Here is a 24,491-nt window from a genome sequence, read left to right on the forward strand (position 1 = left end):
TGATTCTGGGGAGTTCCTTCAGGGCCTCTTCTTTGTCTGCTGGCTCTCTTTTGACTCCATCTCCTTTCTCCCTCTATCTCTGCTTGGTTGTGGGCAGAGTCACAATAGAAGGATTTTTTGAAGGAATTTCTGGGCTTGGAAATGTGCTGTATCAGTTACACAGAAGGACAGAGATGCAGGGATGCCAGAAGACCTGCCTGTCCAAACAAAACTTCAGGCTTCTTTGTTGGATGCAAAAGCAGATACTTGCCCTTCTTTTTCAGTTGATGAAGCTAAGTTGGTGAACATAGGTTTCCGGTGCTCAGGATCTTCTGCCATCTTGCAGGTCTTGCAGGGTAGTTTTTACTTGGCCGACAGAAAGTTTCTAGACATTCATTATATCATTCGCCCTTTCTGAACTAATTTCTGTTTCTGTAAGTTAAATTTTGGTGTGGTAAAGTAAAAGGAAGAAGTGGTACATAGATTAAAATTGTAAATCTTTGGACTGTTGGCTTGGATAAAACGAACTGGACATTGTCACCTTATTGCTAGAAAGACAGGATAGTACTTCAGGAAGCAAAGCTATTTAGGCAACAACAGAAAAATAAAATTATGGTTTAGGTGGTATCTAAGCTAAACAACCTTAGAATAAAGTTAAACTGAATCACAAAGATTATTTTGTAGGATATTTATGAGTTTTTTCAATAAAAATTATGTATCTCATATAGCATATCTGTGTGTCAGTACTGGAATTTTCGGCTGCTATTAGGAGACCACCTGGTCCAAATGAAAGCTATGAAGAAACATTTATAATGTCATGAGGAGAATGAAATAAATTGCTGTATATTTTATCTTTTAATCAAAACAAAATCACTCATAGATAATCTCCCAACTCATTCATGAATCTAGTTTTAAGTTCTTAGAAAACGCTTTAATTTTCACAAAATTTCAAGGATGGCAGGTTGTAAATTACGAATATCATTTGGCAGTCTACTCTGAAGACAAGTCAGAGCTCCACTGTGCCTGCAGCAGGTACCCAGCAGGTTGGGACTAAATGGGTATCCGTTGAACATGTATTAAATGGTGAAGCTCATTTGGCTCCCCAGATCACTCGGTAACTTAGTCTAGTGCTGATGAATCTGATGTAAGTCCCTTAGAGACCTCAGAAGCCTACATGTCCCCTCCAGGTATGTACATACGTCCCTACACATTTCCAGATTGGGTTTTTATTGATCCTTTTTGCATTCAAGGATAGTTAATCTTTCACTGTTAGCTGTTTTGGCTGCAGTGTGTAGTGTGCTTTAGTCCATATCTACAGCTATGCCTGGATCATCTGGATTTTCAAAATTCACTAATGAACAGATTTGCTTCTATTTAGTGTCATTCACAAGAGAAGGACAGACAGTTTGGTATTCCTACTCATTCACATAGAAATATAACCCAAATACTTCTGTTTCTCTGAAAAAATAGGACCTTTAAACAAATAAGTCATGGTATTCTAAAATTTTGTCAATAAAAGCAAACAAAACTGGGACTGAGGGTATCGCTTAGTGACAGAAGACACAACGGTGTGAGTGAGGCCTTAAGTTGAATTTCCAATGCCACACAAAAGGAAAATATACAAGTAAATAGCAACTAAATTGTGTTCACAAGAAGGTTCTTTATTTTTGGTGTTGGGGATCAAGCCCAGGGTTTTGTGCACAGCAAACACATGCCCTACCACTGAGCTACAGCTTCAACCCCATAAGGACTCTGTACAGACATTTTTGATACTTTTCATAACTTATAGACTGAAAAGACACTTATTTATAAACTGACAGTGAAATGTATACTGGTAATATAGGTAAATCAGCCCCCGGGAAACAATGACAAATACCAGTTCTGCCGTGGAGCATGTGCCAATTTCTATGGTTTGGACAAGATCATGTTTTTACTGACAGCTGGCATGTTTTTACTGAAGATTTTCCATCAATGGGACATTCATGCTGGAATCTCTAGCTCCCCGCACATACATGCCATGCTGTCCGAGCGCACATGGTTTCATTGTTTGGCTTAGTATGTCAAGGCGCCTGTGAAGGACCATTTATCTCCCAGGACAGGATGGAGAGCAAAGTCTCCTGAAAGATGTCACAACCAGGAAGAGAGAATGCGACCTCAGGTAACTCCAACTTGTCTTTAGAAAACACTGAATTAGAATTTTTTTAAAAAAATTTAGCTTTAACAGTAATAGCGATTCCAACAAGTGTCATGGGTGCTTCGGAGATCATGGCCATAGTGACCTCCGCCGAATAAAAGTCATTCTAAGTCCAGTGCTTGTCACAGGGCGGATGCATCCTGCTTGAGTGCCCATAGAGTAACAATTATCCAAGACAGGGGCAACATCCTTCGGCTGTGTCTCTGTCACCACATGAGAAGTCACAGGACTATGAGGCTTTCTTGAGCATCGAGACAATCTGGGAAAATTTTAGTCTCTGTGCGATATCCAGGGAACTCTCTCCATGCTGCAGAAAAAAGAAACCAGTGTCAATGAGGACTAGTCAGCCGTTTAGACAGACTGTTTACTCAGGCTTTGTAGAGACTTCGAAAAGCCTCTTGTTCAAATAAATAAATAAATAAATAAATAAATAAATAAATAGAAATAAAGGGCTGGAAAACATTCAGTACCCTACATGGGCAGCTGAATGAGACCCTGTCTCAAAATTTACAAAGCAAAAGGGCATTGGAGATGGAGTCAATATTAAAATATTTAATCCTAAATATGAAAAGTACTAATACTTTTTAAATTCCGAAGTAAAATGAGTACGACCCTTCCTTCCTTAAGAGAAGCAATTAATTTCCTGTGATTTGCCGGAGAGACGGTGAACTGAACTTCTACAGAAGGCCCAGATGAGAAAAGCTTGCCACTGGGTGGATCACAGTTGTTATTAGGTCCTTACCTTGTTCCTGATCATGGGGTCTGCATGGGCTCTCAGAAGCAGAGGGATGAGAGTCTGGTTCTTCATCTGGCATGCATAATGCAAGGCAGTGTAGCCGTACTGAAACACAAACGACCAACCGTGTAGTTCATTGGTCAGGCTGACCATAGACCTTGGCCCTCACTGCTAGAGCAACTGCTCACATTTTGTAGGAGACAACTAACAAAAGCCAATCTGTTAGCCAGATATGGGCAGCTGTATTTCTTGTACTACAAACATTTTCTTCTCTTCCTCACTATGTATATAAAAATCCAGTAAGTCATTGTTATCTCCCCCTTTCTTATTTTCTATTCTAAACCAAAAAGTGCAACTTATAAAAAGATATTAGACTCATCTTCATTTAAAATAAGTAAAATATTATATTAAATAATGTAATTAATGGAAACAAGAATGAGGTAGACATTTATCACAGAACAATGGTAATACCCACAGAATACGTTAGGCATCACAAATAGGAGTTCAATTCTTTCTAAATCAAATTTCATCTTGCGCTTTTTTGATAAAACATGGGAAATCTAAAATTGTATCTAACCAATATAAGAAAATTAAATAACAGGATAATAAAATTTCAGCTGACCCTGATCATTAGCAGAAGTAAATCTGGAGTAAACAGTGAAAATAAAACCTTCCACTTCCTTATAGGAAGGAGAAAACTGATGGTGGTTCCTACCAACATTGGGGTATTTCTCTAAACTTTGACCTTATGTCCCTTCTGTTTGTGAGAGGGACTTCTCTTTTAGTGATTAGAATCATTATGACTGGGACAGCTATTAACATGTACTGAGCACTGACTACAGCCTAGTCACTCTTCTGAGGACTCTGCAGGAATCTGCCCTAGAAGGTCAGTACTAATGTCCAATTTACAACTAGGCAAGCTGGGCAGGTGTGTAATACCAGATATTCTTCGGACTAAAGCTGAAGGGTCACAAGATCAAGGCCAGCCTAAATAACTTAACAAAGTGTTGTCTCACAACAAACAGACAAACAAAAAAGCAAACTTAAGGAGGATATGTATATACCTAGCATGTATGGTGTTCTGAGTTCAGGCCCCAGCACAATTTGTTTTAATCTCCACTTTATAGATGAGAAAATTGAGCCAGATTTTTTTTTTTAGTGTTTCAAGCCCACTTAACTAACAAGTGACAAGATTAAATGTACAAATAGGCTGTGCCTATTAAATGTACCTAAAGCCACTGCCAAACTGCTAAGGGCAGTGTTTTTGTATCGTTTTCCATTGTCACTACAGTCCAATGCAGATTATTTTAAAATTCTCCTATAATCAACAAATATTTTATGTTCATGAGTTTAGCGAATAATAACTTCAAAGTTGCCTGATGGCAACGAGAAAAAAGAAAGCAAAACTATACATCAACATCCAGAAAAATAAAGTTTGCAACTATGTCAACAGCAAGTATTCTACCCAGGCATATCCTTTGAGTATTATTTCAAAATACAAACATACGCAGTCAGTAGCATTCACGTCGACACCAGCATCAAGGAGCATGCGTACAAGATTCTCATTCTGCTTCGTCTTTGATACCTGTTACAAACAGCAAGTAAAGAAGCTGTTTCAGAAATATTTTGTACATCTTGCTTGAGACTGTTCCAATCAACTGACTTCATGTTAATCCTAAATTCCTCCTTCTTAAAACACACACACACACACGCGCGCGCACATACACACGTGCACGTACACACACTACAGTATCAATTAAACCACAGTATTAAAACTGTGCTTCAGAACACAAGCTTCAGCACCCAGGAATTTGTTCAGAATTCACAGTCACAGGCCTAACCCTATTTCTACCACATCTTAAATGAGATCTGGTTCCTGTCTTTCCCTTGTTGGCTGAAAATGTTCATTAAATTCCCACTATTCTGGGGAAAATAGCTAAACTCTTGAGTGGCCCTAGGGCACATGGCCTTAGTATTTCCACACGCTTTACCTCCTGACTCCCCTGTTGAAGTCACAATGGATTTTGCTAAGTCTTCATTTTCTACCAAGTGTCCTCCCTGCCGAGAATCACTTCATAGAATATTTCTTCAACTGAAAGTTTTCTTTGCATAGCAAACATGTTTGTGATGTTCCCAATCCGCAGCCCTCTTCTGTTGGCCAGGTGAAACCCTTTTCTTCTAGGCTTTTGTAATGCCTGTATCCTCCGTGTCCCCGGCTTCCAGGTGATTTCCTACGAGTCCACGCGTTTGATATCAACCAACTTCCCATCATGCTATAACTGATGAGGGAAAGGCAACTGCCCTTGTATTTCCCCCCAACTCCTGGCCTGTATAGAAGGGGTCATGATAAACATATGCTAAAGGACACTGGAAGTGGATGGCCTAAGCTCAGGCTCCTTAGAAATGTGCTCTCTAGCTCTCTCTAGCCGGTTAAGATTCTGACCCCATTACAGTAGGAAACTCCTCCGACAGTTGGTCAGCTGAGGAGACAAAGACCTTGCTGCTCACACAAGCAAAGTCTGACATTTTTCCCGCTCAACTTCTGAAGCTCCCCTTGGGTGTCTTCCCCACCCTGCTGTCCTTCCCTGTTGCCTTCCAAATTCTTTCTGCCTTGACTCTTCTCTGGAGTGACTTAGTCCTTTCTAGTCCGTTCTCCTATAATTGCCTCATGCTGCCTATTTCTTAGGCAACACAAACTTACAATCCCAGGACCCACTAATATTGTGGTTCTGCAGTTACAGCAGGGCTACGGGTTACAGTCAGTATCTTACAGAGGCCTCCAGTTTCTAAGCCCTATATGCAAGCAGAGCTGTATAAGAATAAATTTTGTGGGGAAAAAGCCCTAGGCATCATCTTGGAATGCTTTTCTTTAAAACTTCTTAATTGTAAGTGAATGTCAGATTCTTCATGCCCAGAAATTGCATGTTCAAATAATGTAAGACACACATTTTTTTTCAAAGAGCCTTCAAAGATGTGTGTTCAAATGGTGTGTTCAGAAGTGAATTAAAGAATTCTCAATATGTTTCTTAAATTCTGTATCCTTTAAATACAAAATAACATTTTTAACTGGCAGAACTTACACTGGAACTTGTGTGTTAATAGGAATAACTAATGCCTATTGTCTACTGGCTACATAAAGGAGACAGCATAGTCATTTCTTTATCTCGGGTAAGTGAAGCATTGTTTCAGGCCTCTCCGTGATGGAACTGCTCATGGTGGGCCCCAGATAGGAAAAACATGAACAAAGCAGTGTAGATCAGTCACCATGTTTGAAGAAAACAAAATAACCAAATTTGACCTTCTTCTTAATAATTCTCACACTACCTATCTACTCATTTATTCAAGAAAATTATCCTGCCAAAGACCCATGCAAGTGTGATTCAGTTCCTCGAGGTGAAAGATTGGGTCAGAACCTCCAAAAATACCTTCTGTGTTTGCCAGCTTTCAAAGGCAGAAGACTTGGGATTTTTCCTCCAAATCACCACTAGGGTGCATCCTTAAAATTCAGAAACTTGGGGAGAGATGACATAAAGCAAAAATTTGAGCCAGTAATTCTGAGACTCTTGTGCTCTTAGGCAATGGAGGTGAACTCCCGCTCCCAGTGAGACCAGCTGGTCACACCCTATAATTATTCTAGAATGCACAGTGGTGCTAAGACATGGCGTTTGTTAGGCTGGCTAAAGCAAATGCATTTCTACCTACAACGTTCTCATTTATAAGAGGTCTGTTGAGCTAGGACTCTACTGTGAGTCAAAGAACACTTACACAAACCAAAGGCTAATTTCATTGCCGTTTCTTTACATCACACTGCCAAGGGAAACTTGATGACTCATTCCATGTCTCTCTTACACATCTGCCCTTTGCCCTAGCAACAGTACTCACCATGAGGAAATATCCGATGAGCAAGACGGGCATTAAAAGGATAATGAGGAGATAATCAAAGAAGGTAAACCTCTTCTTCACAGCATAGTGCAAGCAGGTTCTCTCCTTCTATAATTAAGAAAAGGATTCTTTAGTTTAAATTTCATACTTTTTAGATTACCATACAAAAAATTTAGTTCATGCATTTTTTCTCATTTCTAAAGTAACCATTTCAAGTAGTGAAGAGATGATTATTGACATTGTGCCATATACCTTCAGGGAGATAGATAGATAGATAGATAGATAGATAGATAGATAGATAGATAGAGAATTTTAAAATGTAGAACTAAAATACTCAAAATCATCTGTTGCATATACATATTCAGCCTAAGTACGTTCTTTTATGATACATACCTGATTAATTAACTCTGGGTTTTGTTTACCAGAATGTTGAATTTGTGCACTATGAAGGAAAAACTAGGGAAGGACCAAAGTGAACAGCAGAGATGAGTATACATGCAAACCATCACAGGACAGATCCTCATGCTTGTTTAAGACAAGGATAGATAGATAGATAGATAGATAGATAGATAGATAGATAGATAGATAGATAGATAGATAGAGGAGAGGTGGGGAATGTGCACCTTCAGGACCTCATAATTAAAGTAGGACAGAAATATGAACAAAGTATAAGGCCTACAGGCCGACACTGTTAGCTGGGTTGCCAACCAAGCTAGCAGAGACAGAAAACAAGAGAGGTGAGTGACCACTGAGGAGAAGCACTGTTCTCAAGTTATTTGTCTTATCTGTAAAAGTGTTGGTAAATAGTCAAGAATATAGTAATAGACTTTAAAATTATCATTATTGAACAGCCCAAAGTTTATTATGGACATTATGCTCTTTTTCCTTTGTCTTATTAAATAAAAACATGCATATTATTCATTCAGTGTTTTAATATTTCATATGTAACACTATATGCTTCTTTCATCTGTTTTCAAATGTGTATTTAGAATATGTATATATCTTCCATGCCATCGATGTGTTTAAGCATGAGTTTGTAATGGCTACTTGGCTTCTATCAAATAGCTCTTCTAACTTCTTTACTCATACCTACTAGTAAGACTTTTCAAGCTGTTAAACTCTAAGTTCTACAAAATATATTACCTAAATACCCTTGTTTACAAAGTCTTGTCAGAAATTCTAATCTGTTCTTTGCATAAGTTTCTATAAGTTGACACCTGAAACAAAGATATAAGTGAGTATCCCACGATGCTACCAAATTATGCTTCTGTGAAGTAATGATTTAAACCTCCTTCCCAGTCAACATTTGGCTTTCCCTTTTAATCCTAGCCAATTATGGTGTGTTGTGTTTTAATTTTATTTCAGCTTACTTTTCATTGAGCCAATGTTCTGATGTTTGTTTCTTAAATAACAGCCAGGGCTTTTAGATGCTTTAAGGCTTTTGTTCAATACTTATTAAAATTCTTAAGTATATTTTAAAAATATGAAAACTGGCTCAAATTATTAATGTACAACTCATAGCTGATAAAAATTAAATTAACAACAAATAACTATTAAAAAATATATATGAAAAACCAAAAAATACAAGCCACAATGCCTATGCTAAAAACACGACTATTCTACAGTGGGTAACTAAGGTCCTTTCCATGACTTTTATCCTGGTAGAGGCTCTACGCGGATGGCTGAGGTTCACCTCTGTAAAGCAAAGCCCAGGCCTGCTGTTGGGCTGCCAAATATCCCCCTTCCTCAGCTACCTATAGAATGGCTCTAGAACCCCCAGACATCTGATTTCTGACAACTGCTCACCACAACCCTGCACACCTACCTCCACCACTATGTTCCAGAAAAATCCTGTCACTCTACTGAATTGCTTATCTGCTAGAGTAAACTCAAGTATGACTTGCTCTTAAACTCTGCCAAGCTGTAAGCATGGCTCTGTCACAACATGTGTCTAGCTGTGCAAAGCCCTGGGTTTCATGCTGATGCACTGGGGGGTCCAAAGAAGATCACCCAAGAATACAGTAAATGCAAGCAAGAAAATCTGACCATTATTTTTTATTAATTTTTTATACTTATGTGTATGAGTCTTTTGTCTTCACGTATCTAAGCACACTGCATGCATGTCTGATGCTCATGGAGGTCAGAAGAGGGTGCTAGATTCCCGGGAACTGAAGTAAAGGACAACTGGCTGAGTCACCATGTAGGTGTGGGGAACTGAACCTTGGACCTTTGAGGGATCTCTCTACCCCCTGATTAAACTTTCAATAATACATCGTTGCTCCTACTTTTCTGGTCTTCAACTGACTTGGGAGGGGCAAGTGGGTCCCTACCAACTGTTTTCCTCATTGAAAGCACTTGAGTGACTATAACACATTTGCAATTATTGCAAAGGTTGTTTTGGATATATTCTCAGTACAGTTTAAATGTTGCCTCTACTAAAAAGCAGATGTTAGGAGGTTAGAAATCATGCCACAGAAATGCTCAGAAAGACACACTAATGCTGTTCAGAACCAAATGAAGACCACTGATAGCGCTTCCTTAAACACATCCTCTATGTGCCTGCATGCCTTCACAGAGCTTCTTCCTCATTAACTTCTTTGTCTCCAGCAGGTTTCATAGTAAAATCCTTAGGTTCACTAAACACACTCTACGATCTTCTGAAGACCTAGACATTACAACAGAAAGCATCTGAATCTAAATACTGGAAGATGGTGGAGGGAATACAAGAACGGTCCACTAGAGTCTCGAGGAAATGAACCAAGGAATGCTGGATAACAGCTGTCAAAATAGATGAATGTGGCCAAAAATCTCTCATTTCTGTAGAAAAGTAAAATAGAAGCTTTACAAGCAGAATGGGGAGAAGTCCAGGATCCACCCCAGGGAGATTGGTACAGCTGAGCGAGTTCTTGCCCATCAATGAAAGGCAATAAGACAGAGCACTGCTGGACCAGAGTCATAGTGTCAGACAGAGCTCAGAAAATCTATTCTACACTTTCAGTTATAACATTTTGTTAAAAAGAGGGAAAAATGGAGGAAAGAGATAAAAATTAAATACCTTGCATCGGCAATAGAGGAAAGTGGTGTACTAGGAAAACCATCTCTGCTAAGCACTCGGGCACTTGCCCAGCAGAACCTCTAGCTTGCTAGGAAGACAGAACATCAAACTGGTACAGTGTTCAGCAGTGTAGAATTAGAGCCAGAGTCTGCAGAGGAACAGAGGCAGGAGTTCTAAGAACATATCAGACTTTAGGAAAGACCCCCTGAGATGGACTAAGCATTCACAAGGGCACCTGTGAAGGACCTCTCACTGATGGCACCGGCTCCCTCAAAGGCTACACTTAGGGGTATGATTAGATAGATTTAGGAGTCCAATAAAAAATACTAAGACTCCAGGGTGAATCAACAAGCAGGAAAGTGACCACGTTCAGAACCCACATCCTTGTCCAGCTGTCTCTTTCTCTCTCTTGACCTTTATTTCTTTTTTATTTGAAGTCCAGTGTCAATTTAACATGCCAGCTAAACAGATGCATCCTGTCCTGTTCTGGTTCCATCCTCCTCTTCTTTTTCTTTCTTCTGACTACACATACATCTTGCATGCACACACACACCAATAATTAATAAATAATAATAATTTTCACTAATAAAATGAAAAAATAAAATGAAGCAAGAATTATATTTTAACAAAAAAGCAAGAAATATGGACAAACTGTAAGCTTCTCATGATGACGGACTGTGCCTGTAGCTCTAGACCCTATCCTCTGCAAAGTAGTTTTTCTGTCAGCATTTATCACAGAGAACAGAACTAAAATTGCAAACATTATAGCAAATACTGAAAAATTTAGAAAATTATTGGGACATGAAAAATTTGCATCCCACTGAAGTGGAAAAATAGAAAAGAAATATAGGAATTTCTGTATTCTACCAAAATTAAACCAAAATGTGTTAAACAAGCACATTTATAATAAGCAATGAGCTTGAAGCAATATTAAAAAAAATAAATCTCTTGTCCAAAGAAAGATCTGACACACTTCTGTTCTGAATTTATCAGACATTAAGAAGAACGAAGACTAAAACTTCTCAAATTAGTCTCTAAAATAGAAAGGAAACACCAAGCCCGTATTATCCTGTTAATTAGACCAGATAATGATATCCCAAAAAAGATAATTACAGGTCATTCTCATTGATGAATGTAGATGCAAAAGTCCTCAACAAAAATGCTTGGAAAACCAGTGCAAGAGCACATCAAAAAGATCATCCATCATGATCACCTTGGATTTATTTCAGAAATGGTTCAATATACAGAATTAATAAATCAGTCCAAGGTCAAGAATCACATGACTACTTTAATGGGATGCACAAAAGGCTTTTGACAAAATCCAGGATCTCTGCATGCTCCCAAGTCCTGAGGAACTAGAAACAGATAGGATGTATTCTCAGCATAATGAAGTCTACATGCCACAAACCTATGGCCAGCATTGTACTAAATGGGGGCAAACCTGAATCAGACATAGAATTAAGGTAACCACTTTCTTCAGTCTTATGCTGTAGTGCTTGAAATCTTGGTAGAGCAATAGAACAAAAGAAGCAATAAAAAGAATATAGGTAGGAAAGGAATAAGTCAAGGTATCATTATTTGCTAACGGTATGACTCCATACGGAAGAGAGCCTAAAGATCTCAATATGAAGCTGTTAAGCCCAATAAGCACTTCCATTACAGCAAGGTAGCAGGGTACAAAATTAATGTGCAAAAATCAGTAGTCTCCTGACCAATCAATGCCAACTATGAGAAAAATATCAAGAAAACTATCCCACTTGCAATTGTGTAAAATAAATATTTGAATAGACCTAACAAAAGAATTAAGAGGTCCCATCTGTGCTCTGCATGGCTCCAGGGATTCACTCAACTTGGGGGTGAGGGAATGAAGCACAGATAGACACACATACAGAAAAGCTGGAATGGTGAGATCTGGGCTCTTGAAAAAGAGAAGCCACAGCAACCCCCAGAAACTCAATGTGTTTATTATACACTGTTGAACATGGAAGAGGGGTTATTGCATACAGCTGAACAAGGAGGCAGGGTTATTATACACACATAAAAAATGAGGCAGGATTGTTATATACAGCTCAACAAGGAGGCAGGGTTGTTATAAACATCTGAACAACAAGGAGGCAGATTTAGTTCATCTTGGTAGGAGCAGTCTCTGTAAAGGAGCAATCTTCAGTTAGTGGTGATGGGAGTTATTGTGGACATCGTCTGTACATTTTGTCAATATCCACAGTTGGACTTAAGGAAGGCTTTGACATCCTTCCAAGCCTCACTACGGGAAGGCTTTGCCACTCCTATTGTACTAAAGCACTGATTGGGGTCTTTGACATGGCTGTACCCACATCAACAATATATATTCATTTTCCCCTCCCCCTGTAGATATTTTATATACAAACTTTAAAACACTAGAAAGAAAAGTTGAAGAAGACACTAAGAGATGGAACAATCTCTCATGTTCACAGAGTTCATTGTGACCGTGATTATACTATGAAAAACAATTTATATATTCAATGCAATTCCATCAAAATTCCAATGTGATTATTCAAATAAACAGAATACAAATCCTTAAACTGAAATAAAAGCACACACATACACTCACACATAAAAGAAACCTCAGGCAACCAAAGCAATTCAGAGCAAAAAAAGAATAATGGTATAGGTGTCATTAACCTGATTTCAAGTTATCCTACAGAACCACAGCAAAGAAACGGTATATGTGGTACTGGTATAAAAACCACCAAGTAGATCAATGGAATAGAAGAGAAAGTCCAGGGCTGGAGAGATGGCTCAGAGTTCAATTTGCAGCAACTATGCTATAGCTTAGACCATCTATATGGTGCTCCTGTGCCCTCTTCTGGTAAGCAGCCATTCATGCAGGTAGAATACTATATACTTAATAAATAAATAAATCTTTAAAAAAGAGAGAGAGAGAGAGAGAGAGAGAGAGAGAGAGAGAGAGAGAGAGAGGGTTCAGATACGAATTCTCACAACCACAGATACCTGATTATTGTACAACATGCAAAAAATATACAATGGAACAAATACAGCCTCTTCAACAAATGGTTCTGGTAAAATTGGGGGCACACTTACAGAAGAATAAAGCTACATCCCTGTCTTTCACACTGTACAAGAATGACATCCAAAGAGGACAAAATACCTTAATGCAAAAGAATATATGTCATAATACTCTTAAGTAGTAAAATGCTGTGGAATACTCCTTCTGTACACTGTGAAGATTTCTCACTCAAATTGGTTTAATAAAGCACTGGGCAGGAAGAGATTGAGTGGAGAACCAGACCAAGAGAATGCTTGGAAGAGGAAGGGTGGAGTCAGGAGTCACCAGCAGATGAGAGAAGCAAGATGAAAATGTTCTACTGAGAAAAGGTGCCCAGTCTCAAGGCTAAGCATAAATAGAAATACGGGTTAACTTAAATATAAGAGTTAACTAGTAACACACCTGAGCTATTGGCTGAAGATTTATAAGTAATATTAAGCCTCTGTGTGTTGATTTGGTACTGGGTAGACAGGACATGAAAACTCTGCTTATACTAAAATAGGAAACACACTTCAATATGTAGACATAGGCAAAGACTTTCCAAATAGGATTCTGGTTGTGCAAGAACTAATGACAATTGACAAGTGGGGCCTCCTGAAATAAGAGCGCTTCTGCGTGGCAGAGGAAAGAATGGGTCAAATGAAAATGCAGCCTACAAAATGAGACTGAGTATTTTTTTCTAACTCTATAACTGACAGAAGATTGATATCTAGAATTCACAAAGAACTAAAAAACCAAAATGGCAAGAAACTAAACTACTCAATCAATAAAGGGGAAAATGAAAAGACAGACTCTTCTCAAAAGGCGACTTATAAATGTTCAGAAAAAAAATGTCACTAGCCATAAGAGAAATGCAAAATAAAACTCTATTAATGTTCTATCTCTCCCTGTAAGAACAGCAGTCCCTAGGAATACAAATAAGTAATAACAAATACTGGCAAGGATGTGAACAAAAGGGAACCCTAATACAGTATGGGAATTGTACCTAGTCTAACCACTGTGGAAAGTCAGTATACAGGAACTTGCTGACTCAACACACACACACACACACACAGAGAGAGAGAGAGAGAGAGAGAGAGAGAGAGAGAGAGAGAGAGAGAGAGAGATCAGCACATGGTCCAGCTAACCCACTCCTGGGTATTACCTAAGAAGTCCAAATCATCACAGATACAGTGCTTGCACATGTTCACTGCAGCACACTTTATGATAGCTAAGTTATAAAACCAAATGAAATGCCCATCACCAGCGGAATAGGCGAGCCAAATGTGGTGCATGCGCATAATGGAATGTTACAGCCATGAAGGAAAATGAAGTTATATCATTCACAGGGAAATGGATGCCACTGGAGAGAGAGAAGTGGACTAAGTCAGATGCAGAGAAGCATCCCACTTTCTCGCATTGTGGGTCACAGATTTTATAAAGATACATACAGCTGTGTACAAATATTTGAGATGAAAATAAAGCAAAGTTGTCTTGGGGAGCAAAGGAGAGTAACAGGGGAGGAAAGAAGGCAGGATGGAGAATGTGCTAAAGGACACAACAGATGAGTGAAAGTGCTCTCGTGTTACCCAGCACCAGGTAGATGAACACGTCAGTGAAAAATAAAAATTAAAAATAAACCCAATCTATATTAAAAACAATGGGTAAAATTCTAAATAATGAAAGGCACAGTGTTTTATTTCCTCCATTATCTCTGTAATACTGAAGAGAGCAAGGAGACTGGTTGGAGGGAGCAGAACAGGCCAAACAAGCCAACAGAGTGGACCATCCTCTTCTTCAGAGGCACAACATCACCACAAAACACGGCTGCTGGCTGAAGGCTTTACTTGTGCTTTCAAACTAGCAAAATGCCCTTGGGCTGTGTTAGGCAAAGCAGGTGGAAGAGAATCGTTGATATTAGAAGCTATAAAAAGACAAAGCGAAACTCACCAATTCCAGCAATTTGAGACTCATCACAGTCAACACTCTCCCCTTCTGTCCCAGTCCCGTTACAACCTCCCCCGGTTCTGTTTGCTTGCTTTGGTTTAGTTACATATTTTTAATTTATTTTATTTGCTCTTCTTTTGACAGACACCAGATAATAGAAGAGAAACTACATTGCTCGCTATAGTCACACACTCTTTTTTTTACTTTATACAAGTTGTAAATATCTCTATGTGGATAAAATGTTCGGCTAAAGGCACATTCCAGAATGTTGGCGTGTATTTTTCCAGGTTACGGCTATAAGAAATTACATAATGGAGACTCTCCCAACCCCATTAGGCCATCATCACACAGCAAACTCACCAGGTTTTTCAGGTTGACATCAGCATTTCTCTTTAAGAGGAAGGAGACGATTCGCACGTGGCCTCGCCGGCAGGCGCAGATGAGGGGAGTGTCTCCGTTGAAGCCATCTTGAACATCCACATAATGGTTGTCTTCTTTCACCCACCGCCACACTTGCCCCAAGTCGTTCTGGTAGGCTGCCTGGCAGATGGGCTGAGTCAAGAAGAGCAGAATAGTTCGTGAAATACGGGCATGAACCACTGAGAACAAAAACAACAACAACAACAACAAAAACCACTACTCTAAGTCTACAATACATCCATGAAGATCTGCTTACATTTTCCAAAATGGCTTGAGGGGTGGAATAAACAAAATGCAAGTGGATGCATGAGTAAATAAAAATGGGTGAAATACTATGAATCTTATTCACAGAAGAAGCTTTTATGTCATGACTGCAAATGGAGATTTTCAGAAAAAGCAACTTCTGGCTAGAGTAGAATTATGCATAGGAAAGGAAAGAGTTCAGGGCAGCGATGGATGATGAAGATCCCAGATGACTTTCTCTGCAGCTGGTAATTTGCCACCAAGCCTGATGACCTGAGCTCTAACCTAAGAACCCACAGGAATAAGTGAAGGACCAGCAAGTCATCTTCTGACCCCTATCCACCCCTGCCCTATAGCATAGGTTGCTCTCTCACACACACCAATAAGTCAACATAAAAAACAAATGTGGACTGCAGACTCTCCTGCCTTTGGATGAAGATTACCACAGTGTCTCTCGGGGGACTTCTAGACCCTGGCCTCATCTGGGGCTATATCATTGATTCCACCTGGCATCAAATTCCTTGAGCTTAGTTGGCACTGGCCTCCCAGGCTCTGCAAACCTACAAGCTGCCACTGTGGGGGTTTTCAGCCTCTGACTGTGTAAACTAATCTAATAAGAATCCCCTTAAATATTAGGGATGCATTCTATTGGTTCTGTGCTTCTGGAGAACTGAGTCTTCTCTGAAGAGTCTGGGAGCAGGTAACTTGGAAGGTATAATCTCTTGTCAATTTTTAAAATAATTTTATAACAGTTTACCTTCTTGCTTCTCTTTAAATTATCATGGATTTCCTAATGCTGGGCCTTATTCCAAATAGGACACCAGCTCACTGGGGATTAGTGGCAGTTGTTTCCAATTCTCCATAATTCCCACAACTCCTCATTACACCACACCTAAGTCCACTTCAAATATTCATGTTGCGTGCCTGGCTCCTACTTCAAAGATCAAAATCCCTCTTCTTGGACTCTTTAAAAATCTTTGCAGAGTAAAGATAGGAAGACCACGAGACATAACTATCTTGAGAGTTACTAGGGGCTTTCTCAGTCTGCATAGGGAATATTACTTAAATATGCCCTGCACTTACCTTTAGCCTCTCTTAGGCTTCCTGTAATCTGAACACAGTTTCTGTTTTTTTGAAAAGTAAAGTGTTAGATAGAGGCCAGGAGTAGCTCAGTGTTCGAGCTGAGGCTGAATGTATGCAAAGCCCTGAATTTATTTGTGTGTGTGTGTGTGCAAAAATAAGCAAACAAGCAGTGAAATAGTTACCTCACTGTCATTGTTTGGATGAGAATGGCGTCCATAGATTCATATATTTGCATTCTTAGTCCCCAGTTGGTGAACTATTTCGAAGGATTAGGAGGTGTGGCCCTTTTGGAATTGGTGTTGTAGGAATGTGACAGACAGCCTTAACCTAATGGCACTGTGTTATTGCCTGCTCTGTCCCAGTCAATTAGTGACACTCCCTCCAGAGTGCTCAGACCTGGGGAATAACTTCCACATAACTCCCCTGTGTTGGCTAAAGGAACTTAATATGGTACCCGGCATCCCTAAGGGCCCTGCAATAGCTGGGAGATCCTACGACCTGCAGGTAGCATAAGAGTAGGCTAATGGTGCTTCTGCTTGGGGTATCTAACCCTACTTACCTCAACTTGCTCTTTAACTCCTTGCTTATGCTGTGGGACTGGGGTGAAATTGTCTTTTTATTACTATACAAACAGAAAGAGAAACTACTGAGGGAAACAAAAATATGTTCTTGCCCAGCTGTGGGCCCTGTAGGTAATCATAATGTACACCTTTGATATTCACCTTTATAAACCCCTCCTTTAGCCCCCTTATGTTTGGCATGTTGTTCGGCTCTAAGGCTGTTGTCCTTCTGCTAGTAGTAAGAATAGATTCATTTAATTTGAATTTGAATTGAGTCTAAGACTTTGGTCTTTTCCAGTGGATTGAAACGATGGGTGTGGTCTTGTTGGAGAAGGTGTATCCCTGGCAATGGCTTTGAGAAGTTTTTCTCTCTGCCTGTTGCCTACATATCATGATGTAGCTCTCAGCTACTACCCCAGAGCCATGCACACTGCCATGCTGATAATGAACTGGCCCTCTGAAACTGCGAGCAAGCCCCTAACCAAATGCTTTCTTTTACAAGAGTTGTCACAGCAATAAAACAGCGACTAAGACCCTCAGTGTTCTGTATGGTTCAGTTTGGTCTCAAAGGAGCCAGATTGTTAAGCATGTAGTGAACGAAACGAAAAGAACAAACACGCAAGTAGCAGACAGAAGCAGGGTGTAGCTAGCAAAAGAATAAGTCAGGAGTTCACGTCCAAGACAGCTGAAGCGGACTGGTAGAAAGAACAAGCCAAGGTCAATCTATGGCCAAAAAAAAATTGCCTGAAGAAGCTCCCGACTGAGCTCTCCCCACAAGTGAGCCTCCCATGCTGAACTTCTGGTTTCTGTTTGTTTCCCACCTATGTGACGGCATTTTATGCCATGGAGATAAACAACGGTAACTTCTTATGGAAATAATTTACCTTTTAATTGTCCTCAAAGACACCATGTTTAATCCATGGCCTGTCTTGCTGTTCTTTCTGTGATAGAGCCAGCTGTGCCAAACTGTCCCTGGAGTAGGGTTCTTAGAGAACATTTAGGGACAAGTGTGGGAGGGTCAACCCCACTTCAGTGGTCAGCTCCTCAATGAGCTTAAGCAGCACCGGTAATTTTCAGCCACCTAACTGAAATCCACAAGAACCCATAAGTAATCTCCAGCATGAGCGCCCCCTTTCCCTCCTGTCTAACTGCTTCTCCTACCAGTCCCTTCCCTTCCCTTTTGGTCCAAGTCAATCAATTCTGTTTGCTGTGGTTTAAATGTATCCTTCACAGTTTTGTTTTTTTTTTTTTTAAATCAGGAATATGATCCCCAGTGTGGTAGTTTGAATGGAATTGTCCTCCTTAATCTCCTAGGGGGCCTCACACTCCTAGGAGGTGTGCCTTTGCTGGAGTGGGCATGGCCTCGGTGGAGAAAGTCTATCACTGTGGGGGCAGGCTTTGAGAGTTCCTACTCAGGATACCACTGCCACAGTCCACTTCCCGTTGCTCAAAATCTCAGCTATTTCTCCAGCACACATCTGCCTGCATGCCGCCACACTCTCCACCATGGTGATAATGGACTGCACCCCTGAAACAATTAGCCAGCCACCCTGATTAAATGTTTTCCTTTATAAGAGTTGCCGTGGGCATGGTGTCTCTTCACAGCAACAGAAACCCTAAGACACCCAGTATGGTGATGCTGAGCGGTTGGCACAAATTTGGATTTTTGGGTTGCGAGGACGTGATGCTCGTGGACTAGAACCGTTACTTCCTTCTTTTGGCAGTGGGTTGGTTCCTTATATTTTAAAAGGTCAGTCTGCTTCTAGCTTGTTCATTCTCCCACCCTCTCTTTTATCTTTCTGCCACGGAACAATGGAGCCCTCATCAAGTATTAACCCCCAACCATACACTGCTTCCTTTTTCTAATGGTGAGCCAGTTCATTGTGAATTACAAATCTACAATTGTCACATCACCTAAAAACAGACCATCGGTGTCCTTGGCAGTCATCTCTCCAACTAGCCCGCTAGCAATGTGAGCGCGATTACTGTTGTCCACGCTTTCTCGTTGCATTCCCAGAGTCCGCAAAACCGCCCTCTAAGGTGAGCAGCATTTTTTGTCCTCACTGCACACAGGTGAAACTGGGAGAGATCGTTTTTGTAGCCCAAGTGCATAAGTGATGGAGACATGAACCAGACTCTGGAGCATAACTGTCATTCATTCAGCCTCTAGATACTTCCATCTTAAGTGTGTCTCTGGCTGTAAGACTTGCTGACAAGAGTAAGCTCCAGCTTGCACCCTCAGGATTCTGATCAGTCCTCTCATGCCACGGGTCTGCTAGCATTTGGCTGTATATTCCAAGGCTTTGCCAAAACTGACCTAGAACTAGTCGTGTCTGAGATAAAAAGATATGCTGGGTGTGGAGGCATATGTAATCACAGGACTCAGGATATAGAAGCAGGAGGAACAAGGGTTTGAAGCCAGATTAGATTCTATAATAAATCTGAAGTCAGCCTAGCTACACAGAGACCCTGTCAAGACAAAACAAAACAAAAAACCCTGTAGTAGAAACCAGAAACAGACACAACCTAGCAAAATAGGAAAGCCTCAAGAAACAGGTAAGATTTAGAACAATTTAGATGTACTGATCATTAATGCAATCATCAGTTTCATATGACAGGGCAGGACCCATCTTTGAACAACTAGAATCAGGGAGAGGAAGTTGAAATAGCTTTAGCATGGAAAACAGCCAGTAAAAGCGAGTAAGTATATAGCACATAGGGTCCAACCAGAGTTCTGCACATTTTGGTGAGACATGGTGCTGTCCGGTGATTACAAATCCAAGCTTCGGATGTGAACGTCCTGTGTTCTAAACTTCACTCCCCTACTTAGCAAACGTGTTATTTGGACAGCTCACCTGAACCCTTTAAACACTTATGCTGAGGTTTACTCCATCCACTAACCATTCCTTCGGCATAATGCTACAGAAAGAATTAAACCTGACTGTGTGGATGAAGCATTTTGCTCAGGATTGACTCACCCGAAACCCTCAATTAGTGCTAGATATTTTTCTAATTATTGAAGCATACGGATCCAATTAAGATGAGCAGAAGTGATTATGAAATAGGAGATGATTGCTGAAAGAGAGTGCAGAAATAACAGGACAGGGGCAAAAAATGGATTAGCATGATGACCCAGAAGGAACATTCTGTCTCCAAGGCCAAAGTGATGGAAAACGGACAGATAACTCAGTAGAGAGAAACTGTAGCTTGGCTGAAGTGTTTTTGTTAGGGAAATCTGGTTTGGTCACCGCATTTTATTGTAATAGGTATTTGTCTTAAATGTATAGATTGGTAAACATAATTAGGCAAAGGAATAACATTGATGTTTGCCTAGATGAATGGGCTAATGACATAGGAGTAAGGGTGGAGACAGGGTAGAAGAGACTCCTGGACCATGGGGCCAGGGAACTGGTGCATTCCTAATTACTAGTGTCTGTTTGGGCTGAATGAAAACTGGAATGGCTTTAATCATCAAGGGAGGAATCACAGTCATAAATGACAGCTGGCTGGGCTGGTGTGGCAGTTTCTTCAGCAAATCTATGGTTGGAGAAGGGTGGAGTGAAGGAGCCTGGAGTAGAGTTGGGAAACCTGTCTGTCACCTGGGAAAATGCTGGTTTACCACCTCACACGTAAATTAGCAATGTGAAGAAGGGTGGATTTGCAAGAAAGAAACCAGCAGAGGGGGTGAGAGCAAAGTTAGGCCTAGCAGGAAGGGGAGCAAGAGCAAGGGGCACATGCCTGGAAACCATGAAGACAAATTTAAACTATGGAAGAATCAGCTCCATGCTTCTCTTTGAGACATACCAAAATTAATATTATCCATAGGAATTAAGAGACTAGGAGCTAGACAGATCCCACGGTAGGCAGAGGGCCGGGTAAAGCGCCAAAGATTAGGTAATAAAAGTGACAAATTTCCAAGATGGCTGACTTCCTCCTGAGATAAAAGCCTGATGTCTTAAAACAAGACCTTGTATGCTTTTGTCTCCCGCCAGTAGACCCCCTTCTGTGACCTGGCTCAACAAGCTCAGAGCAGACCAGGAGTTGTTACACAACAGCTGTGGGCCAACCAACCATCCTCAGAGACTGTCATATGACCCAGCTGTTGAGGAGGGACTGGATTCTTGGCTTCTTAAACCCCACTCCTCCATGTCCCCTCCTGCCTATCCCCTTCCCCACTGTGTCATCACCCCTCAAGACCCCCATCTCTCCATCCCCCATCCCACCTCCCACCCCCCAATTCCCCCACCCCCTCTCTGCAGAGGGTCTGTTTCTCTGGCTGTTGGCTGCGTGAGCATGGATTTTCCCCTTGAGTAAATGCCTTCCTACAGACTCTGCTGCTGTTTGTGGTGTTTGGGATGGCTCACCTGTCACCTGTTGCACTCGGGATGTTTCCTGCCTTTTAATTCTTTAACCAGCAGAGAAAATGAACCCAGTCCAGACCCCTACACTGTGCCAACATCACACCTTGCCTTTCTTGTAGCAAACTGCAAAATTCTGACCAGAATATTTGTCATTGTCTGTGTGTTTCAGGGGTTCTCCAGTTTGATCATTTTGCATAACAGAATAAAATAGACACAGAGGGCACCAATCCCTAGGTGTGCATAAGATATCTTTCCTCTAACAACAAATAGGCTATTCTAAGACAATGACATTCTTAAAATTAAAAATAGAAAGATAGATAGATAGATAGATAGATAGATAAAATTTGTTGAAAAATTTAAAGTGGAAGACCACTCAGAAGGTTTTCCTAGACACAATCTATTTTGTATTTAATGTAGAGAAAAGTTAAGAGGAGAAAAATGACCAGTGTCCTCTGTGTACATTTTAAAGGACAATAGGCTTAGGCTAGTCTGGTTTTAGGAAAATCTGTGGGTGCTTTTTATATATTCGCATTTGAGGAATGAACAAATCTCTGAAGAGTTTGCTGAATTATGGTGGTAATTGTAAAACATAGCTCGAGTCCCACTATTGAGCCATCAGTTCAGAATATTTGGGAATCTGGTGAAAGCACTGTGGCTGTCTCGAAGTTCTCTAGGAGATGTTGGTGCACAGAGGGTTGAGGAACCCTGTAAGGTGAGCAGAACATCTTCCATAATGGAAGGGAGCAATAACAGAACACTACAGCTTGTAAACTCACGCCGGCCAAGGACTGTTCAACAGAGTTACATCTGCAGCCCCAGGATCAAGTGGAGATCTCTTCCCCCGACGTCAAAGAGAGATTCTACAAGTTGAGAAATCACTTGCCAAAATCAAAAACATCTTATTTCTGCAGTGACTAAGATTTCATCAGTGACTTAAGGGCTTCAGACTGCCAATCCTGAAACAGACTACTGAGAAAAATAATGGGGAGGGACCTAAACCTGCCTCCCCTGCAGTAAAGCAAGAGTATTTGCTTCAGCCATACTCCATACTGTTTGTGATTAACACTAATTTGAGTTGTGTATGATTGCCTATGAGATCTTTCAGAGGTATTTGTATATGGGTATACTTTAGATTTCATAGAGAATTTCATGTTAACATAATTATATCCTCGTCCTATTCCCTTGGCAGTGAACTAAATAAATCTTTCTTTAAAAAAAAATTACAGCAGGAAAGTAAAAACAAAGCTCCAATTTATTTTGTCCTTGAGATGGCTGAAGTGTTAAACATTGAAGTCACTTTGTGAACTGTCTGCACTCCTCTACTTGGAGGTAGTTAAACGTGCCTGCCTTGGCCTGTACTTGCTTTGACCTAACTGCTTGACAGAGCAACACCAAACTGACAGGCGATTGCATGCTTTGGTCTCTGATAGACACTCAACAAGCGCCAGCCGTTCCCGTGACCCAGGCTACTCACGGTACTGTTTGATAGCCATTGCCATATTCACGGAATTGGAGGGCCAAAATGTCTGATCTTAACCTGCCTTTGCACAAGACTGGGGTTCTCTCCACGCAAGTAAGAGTCTGAAAGACACCCTCCTTGAGCAAGAGTTCCACCTCTCAGGACAGTAGTGAGCTAGTCACACCCACCGGAGTTATCTGGGATCCCCCTCTTCAAAACTAGTTTTCTGAACCCTACATGAGCTAGATCAGAACTCTGGAGTGGCTGTCCTAGAAGCTTCACTATAAATAAATTTCTCTTGCTCACCCTTAAATAATTTACCAGAGTGGAGCCTTACTACTTTGTATGTTTTACCGTCCTCACGTATATGTGATCTCTTCATGAGATCAAAATCACTGAGCAAGACTTTCCCAGAACAGTGAGATGGGCAAACTGTGCATTTACTCAAGAAACACACACACCTACATGCACATACTCACACACTCATGTTCACACATGCACATTTGAAGTGGGTGCCAAACAACTACCTGTCATGCCCGAAGATCAAATCAAAGAGGTTCCTCTGAGTTTGGAGAATGGAATGCAGATTAGCAAGTTGATTGTGTCAGAGAGGGAATGAGTTGTGAAAAATATAATAATAATAATAATAATAATAATAATAATAATAATAACACTGTACCTCTGATACTCTTGTTCAAACATCACCCTTTGAAGCATTACAAATGTATTTGGTTGTAGTAAGGTACTTCCAATGTGGGAAAATGTCATGTCTATGAGTTATGAAAAGGAAATAATCAAAATATCAAAATTGCACTGCCTGTCACCTCCTCTACATGGTGATAATCTGGATTAATAATTGCCAGAGGTGAACTCCTTTCACATACAAGCTTAAATGGTTTATGGATTCTAGAGAAAAGTCTGCCAGTTTTTGGCTTTTTAGAAAATCCAATTAGGCACAAGTTCCTCTTGTCCTCCAGTGTGAACCGAGACACAACATAACTGCCACTCCATTTTCAAGGTTTCAGATGACCTCTGCAATTAATATATACCCCATCTAGCTAAAACTTTAGTATTTCAAACTAATTTGTTTTAAAATATTAAAAAATACTAAAAATCCTAGCACACAGGAACTTTTCTGACTTAATACTCACAAGGCAAGTTAAACAGAATTGAAAAGAAGGCATAAAGACAGGGTTAGAAAGTTATATGTAGCCGCTTTGGATCTCTATGTTCAGAAAGACAACATACCTCAGAATACAGGATTCCCATGCCGCTCCTTCCTGCCTTTGCTCCCCGTCTACAGTGCAGTAGTGAATCTTCTGGAGGTGGTTTCAATTAACATTAAGTTTCTTCCCGGAAAGAAATGTCCCTAGAAGTCCAAAGTGGTGGCAAGCCCTCTCTTTCCACCTGGGAGTGCCTTCCCAGCCGTCTGTGACAGCAACACACCTTGCAGAGAGACTGGCTGATGAAGCAAAGGCATTGGCTTACTAGGTAATGATCCCAGAGCTGTATCATTGTTACAGCTGGGGGAACCGGTTTCTGAGTCA

At 40.5% G+C, this 24,491-nt stretch overlaps 1 protein-coding gene across 1 annotated transcript; it reads right to left on the reverse strand.

Annotated features, from left to right (window-relative positions):
* Positions 1 to 1,648: 1,648 nt before the first annotated feature.
* Positions 1,649 to 24,491, reverse strand: Ankrd22 (ankyrin repeat domain 22). The gene is made up of 6 exons (XM_050159522.1): positions 24,193 to 24,491; positions 15,179 to 15,370; positions 6,792 to 6,899; positions 4,417 to 4,494; positions 2,916 to 3,014; positions 1,649 to 2,480 (listed from the first exon to the last, which is right to left on the reverse strand). Exons 1-6 carry the CDS (start codon positions 24,211 to 24,213, stop codon positions 2,403 to 2,405), a joined length of 576 nt encoding a protein of 191 aa, XP_050015479.1. The 5' UTR covers positions 24,214 to 24,491; the 3' UTR covers positions 1,649 to 2,402.

This window comes from Alexandromys fortis, unplaced genomic scaffold (genome assembly GCF_014885135.2).
Source record: "Alexandromys fortis isolate MF-2015 unplaced genomic scaffold, M_Fortis_MF-2015_v1.1 scaffold_10, whole genome shotgun sequence".
Lineage (NCBI taxonomy): Eukaryota > Metazoa > Chordata > Mammalia > Rodentia > Cricetidae > Alexandromys > Alexandromys fortis.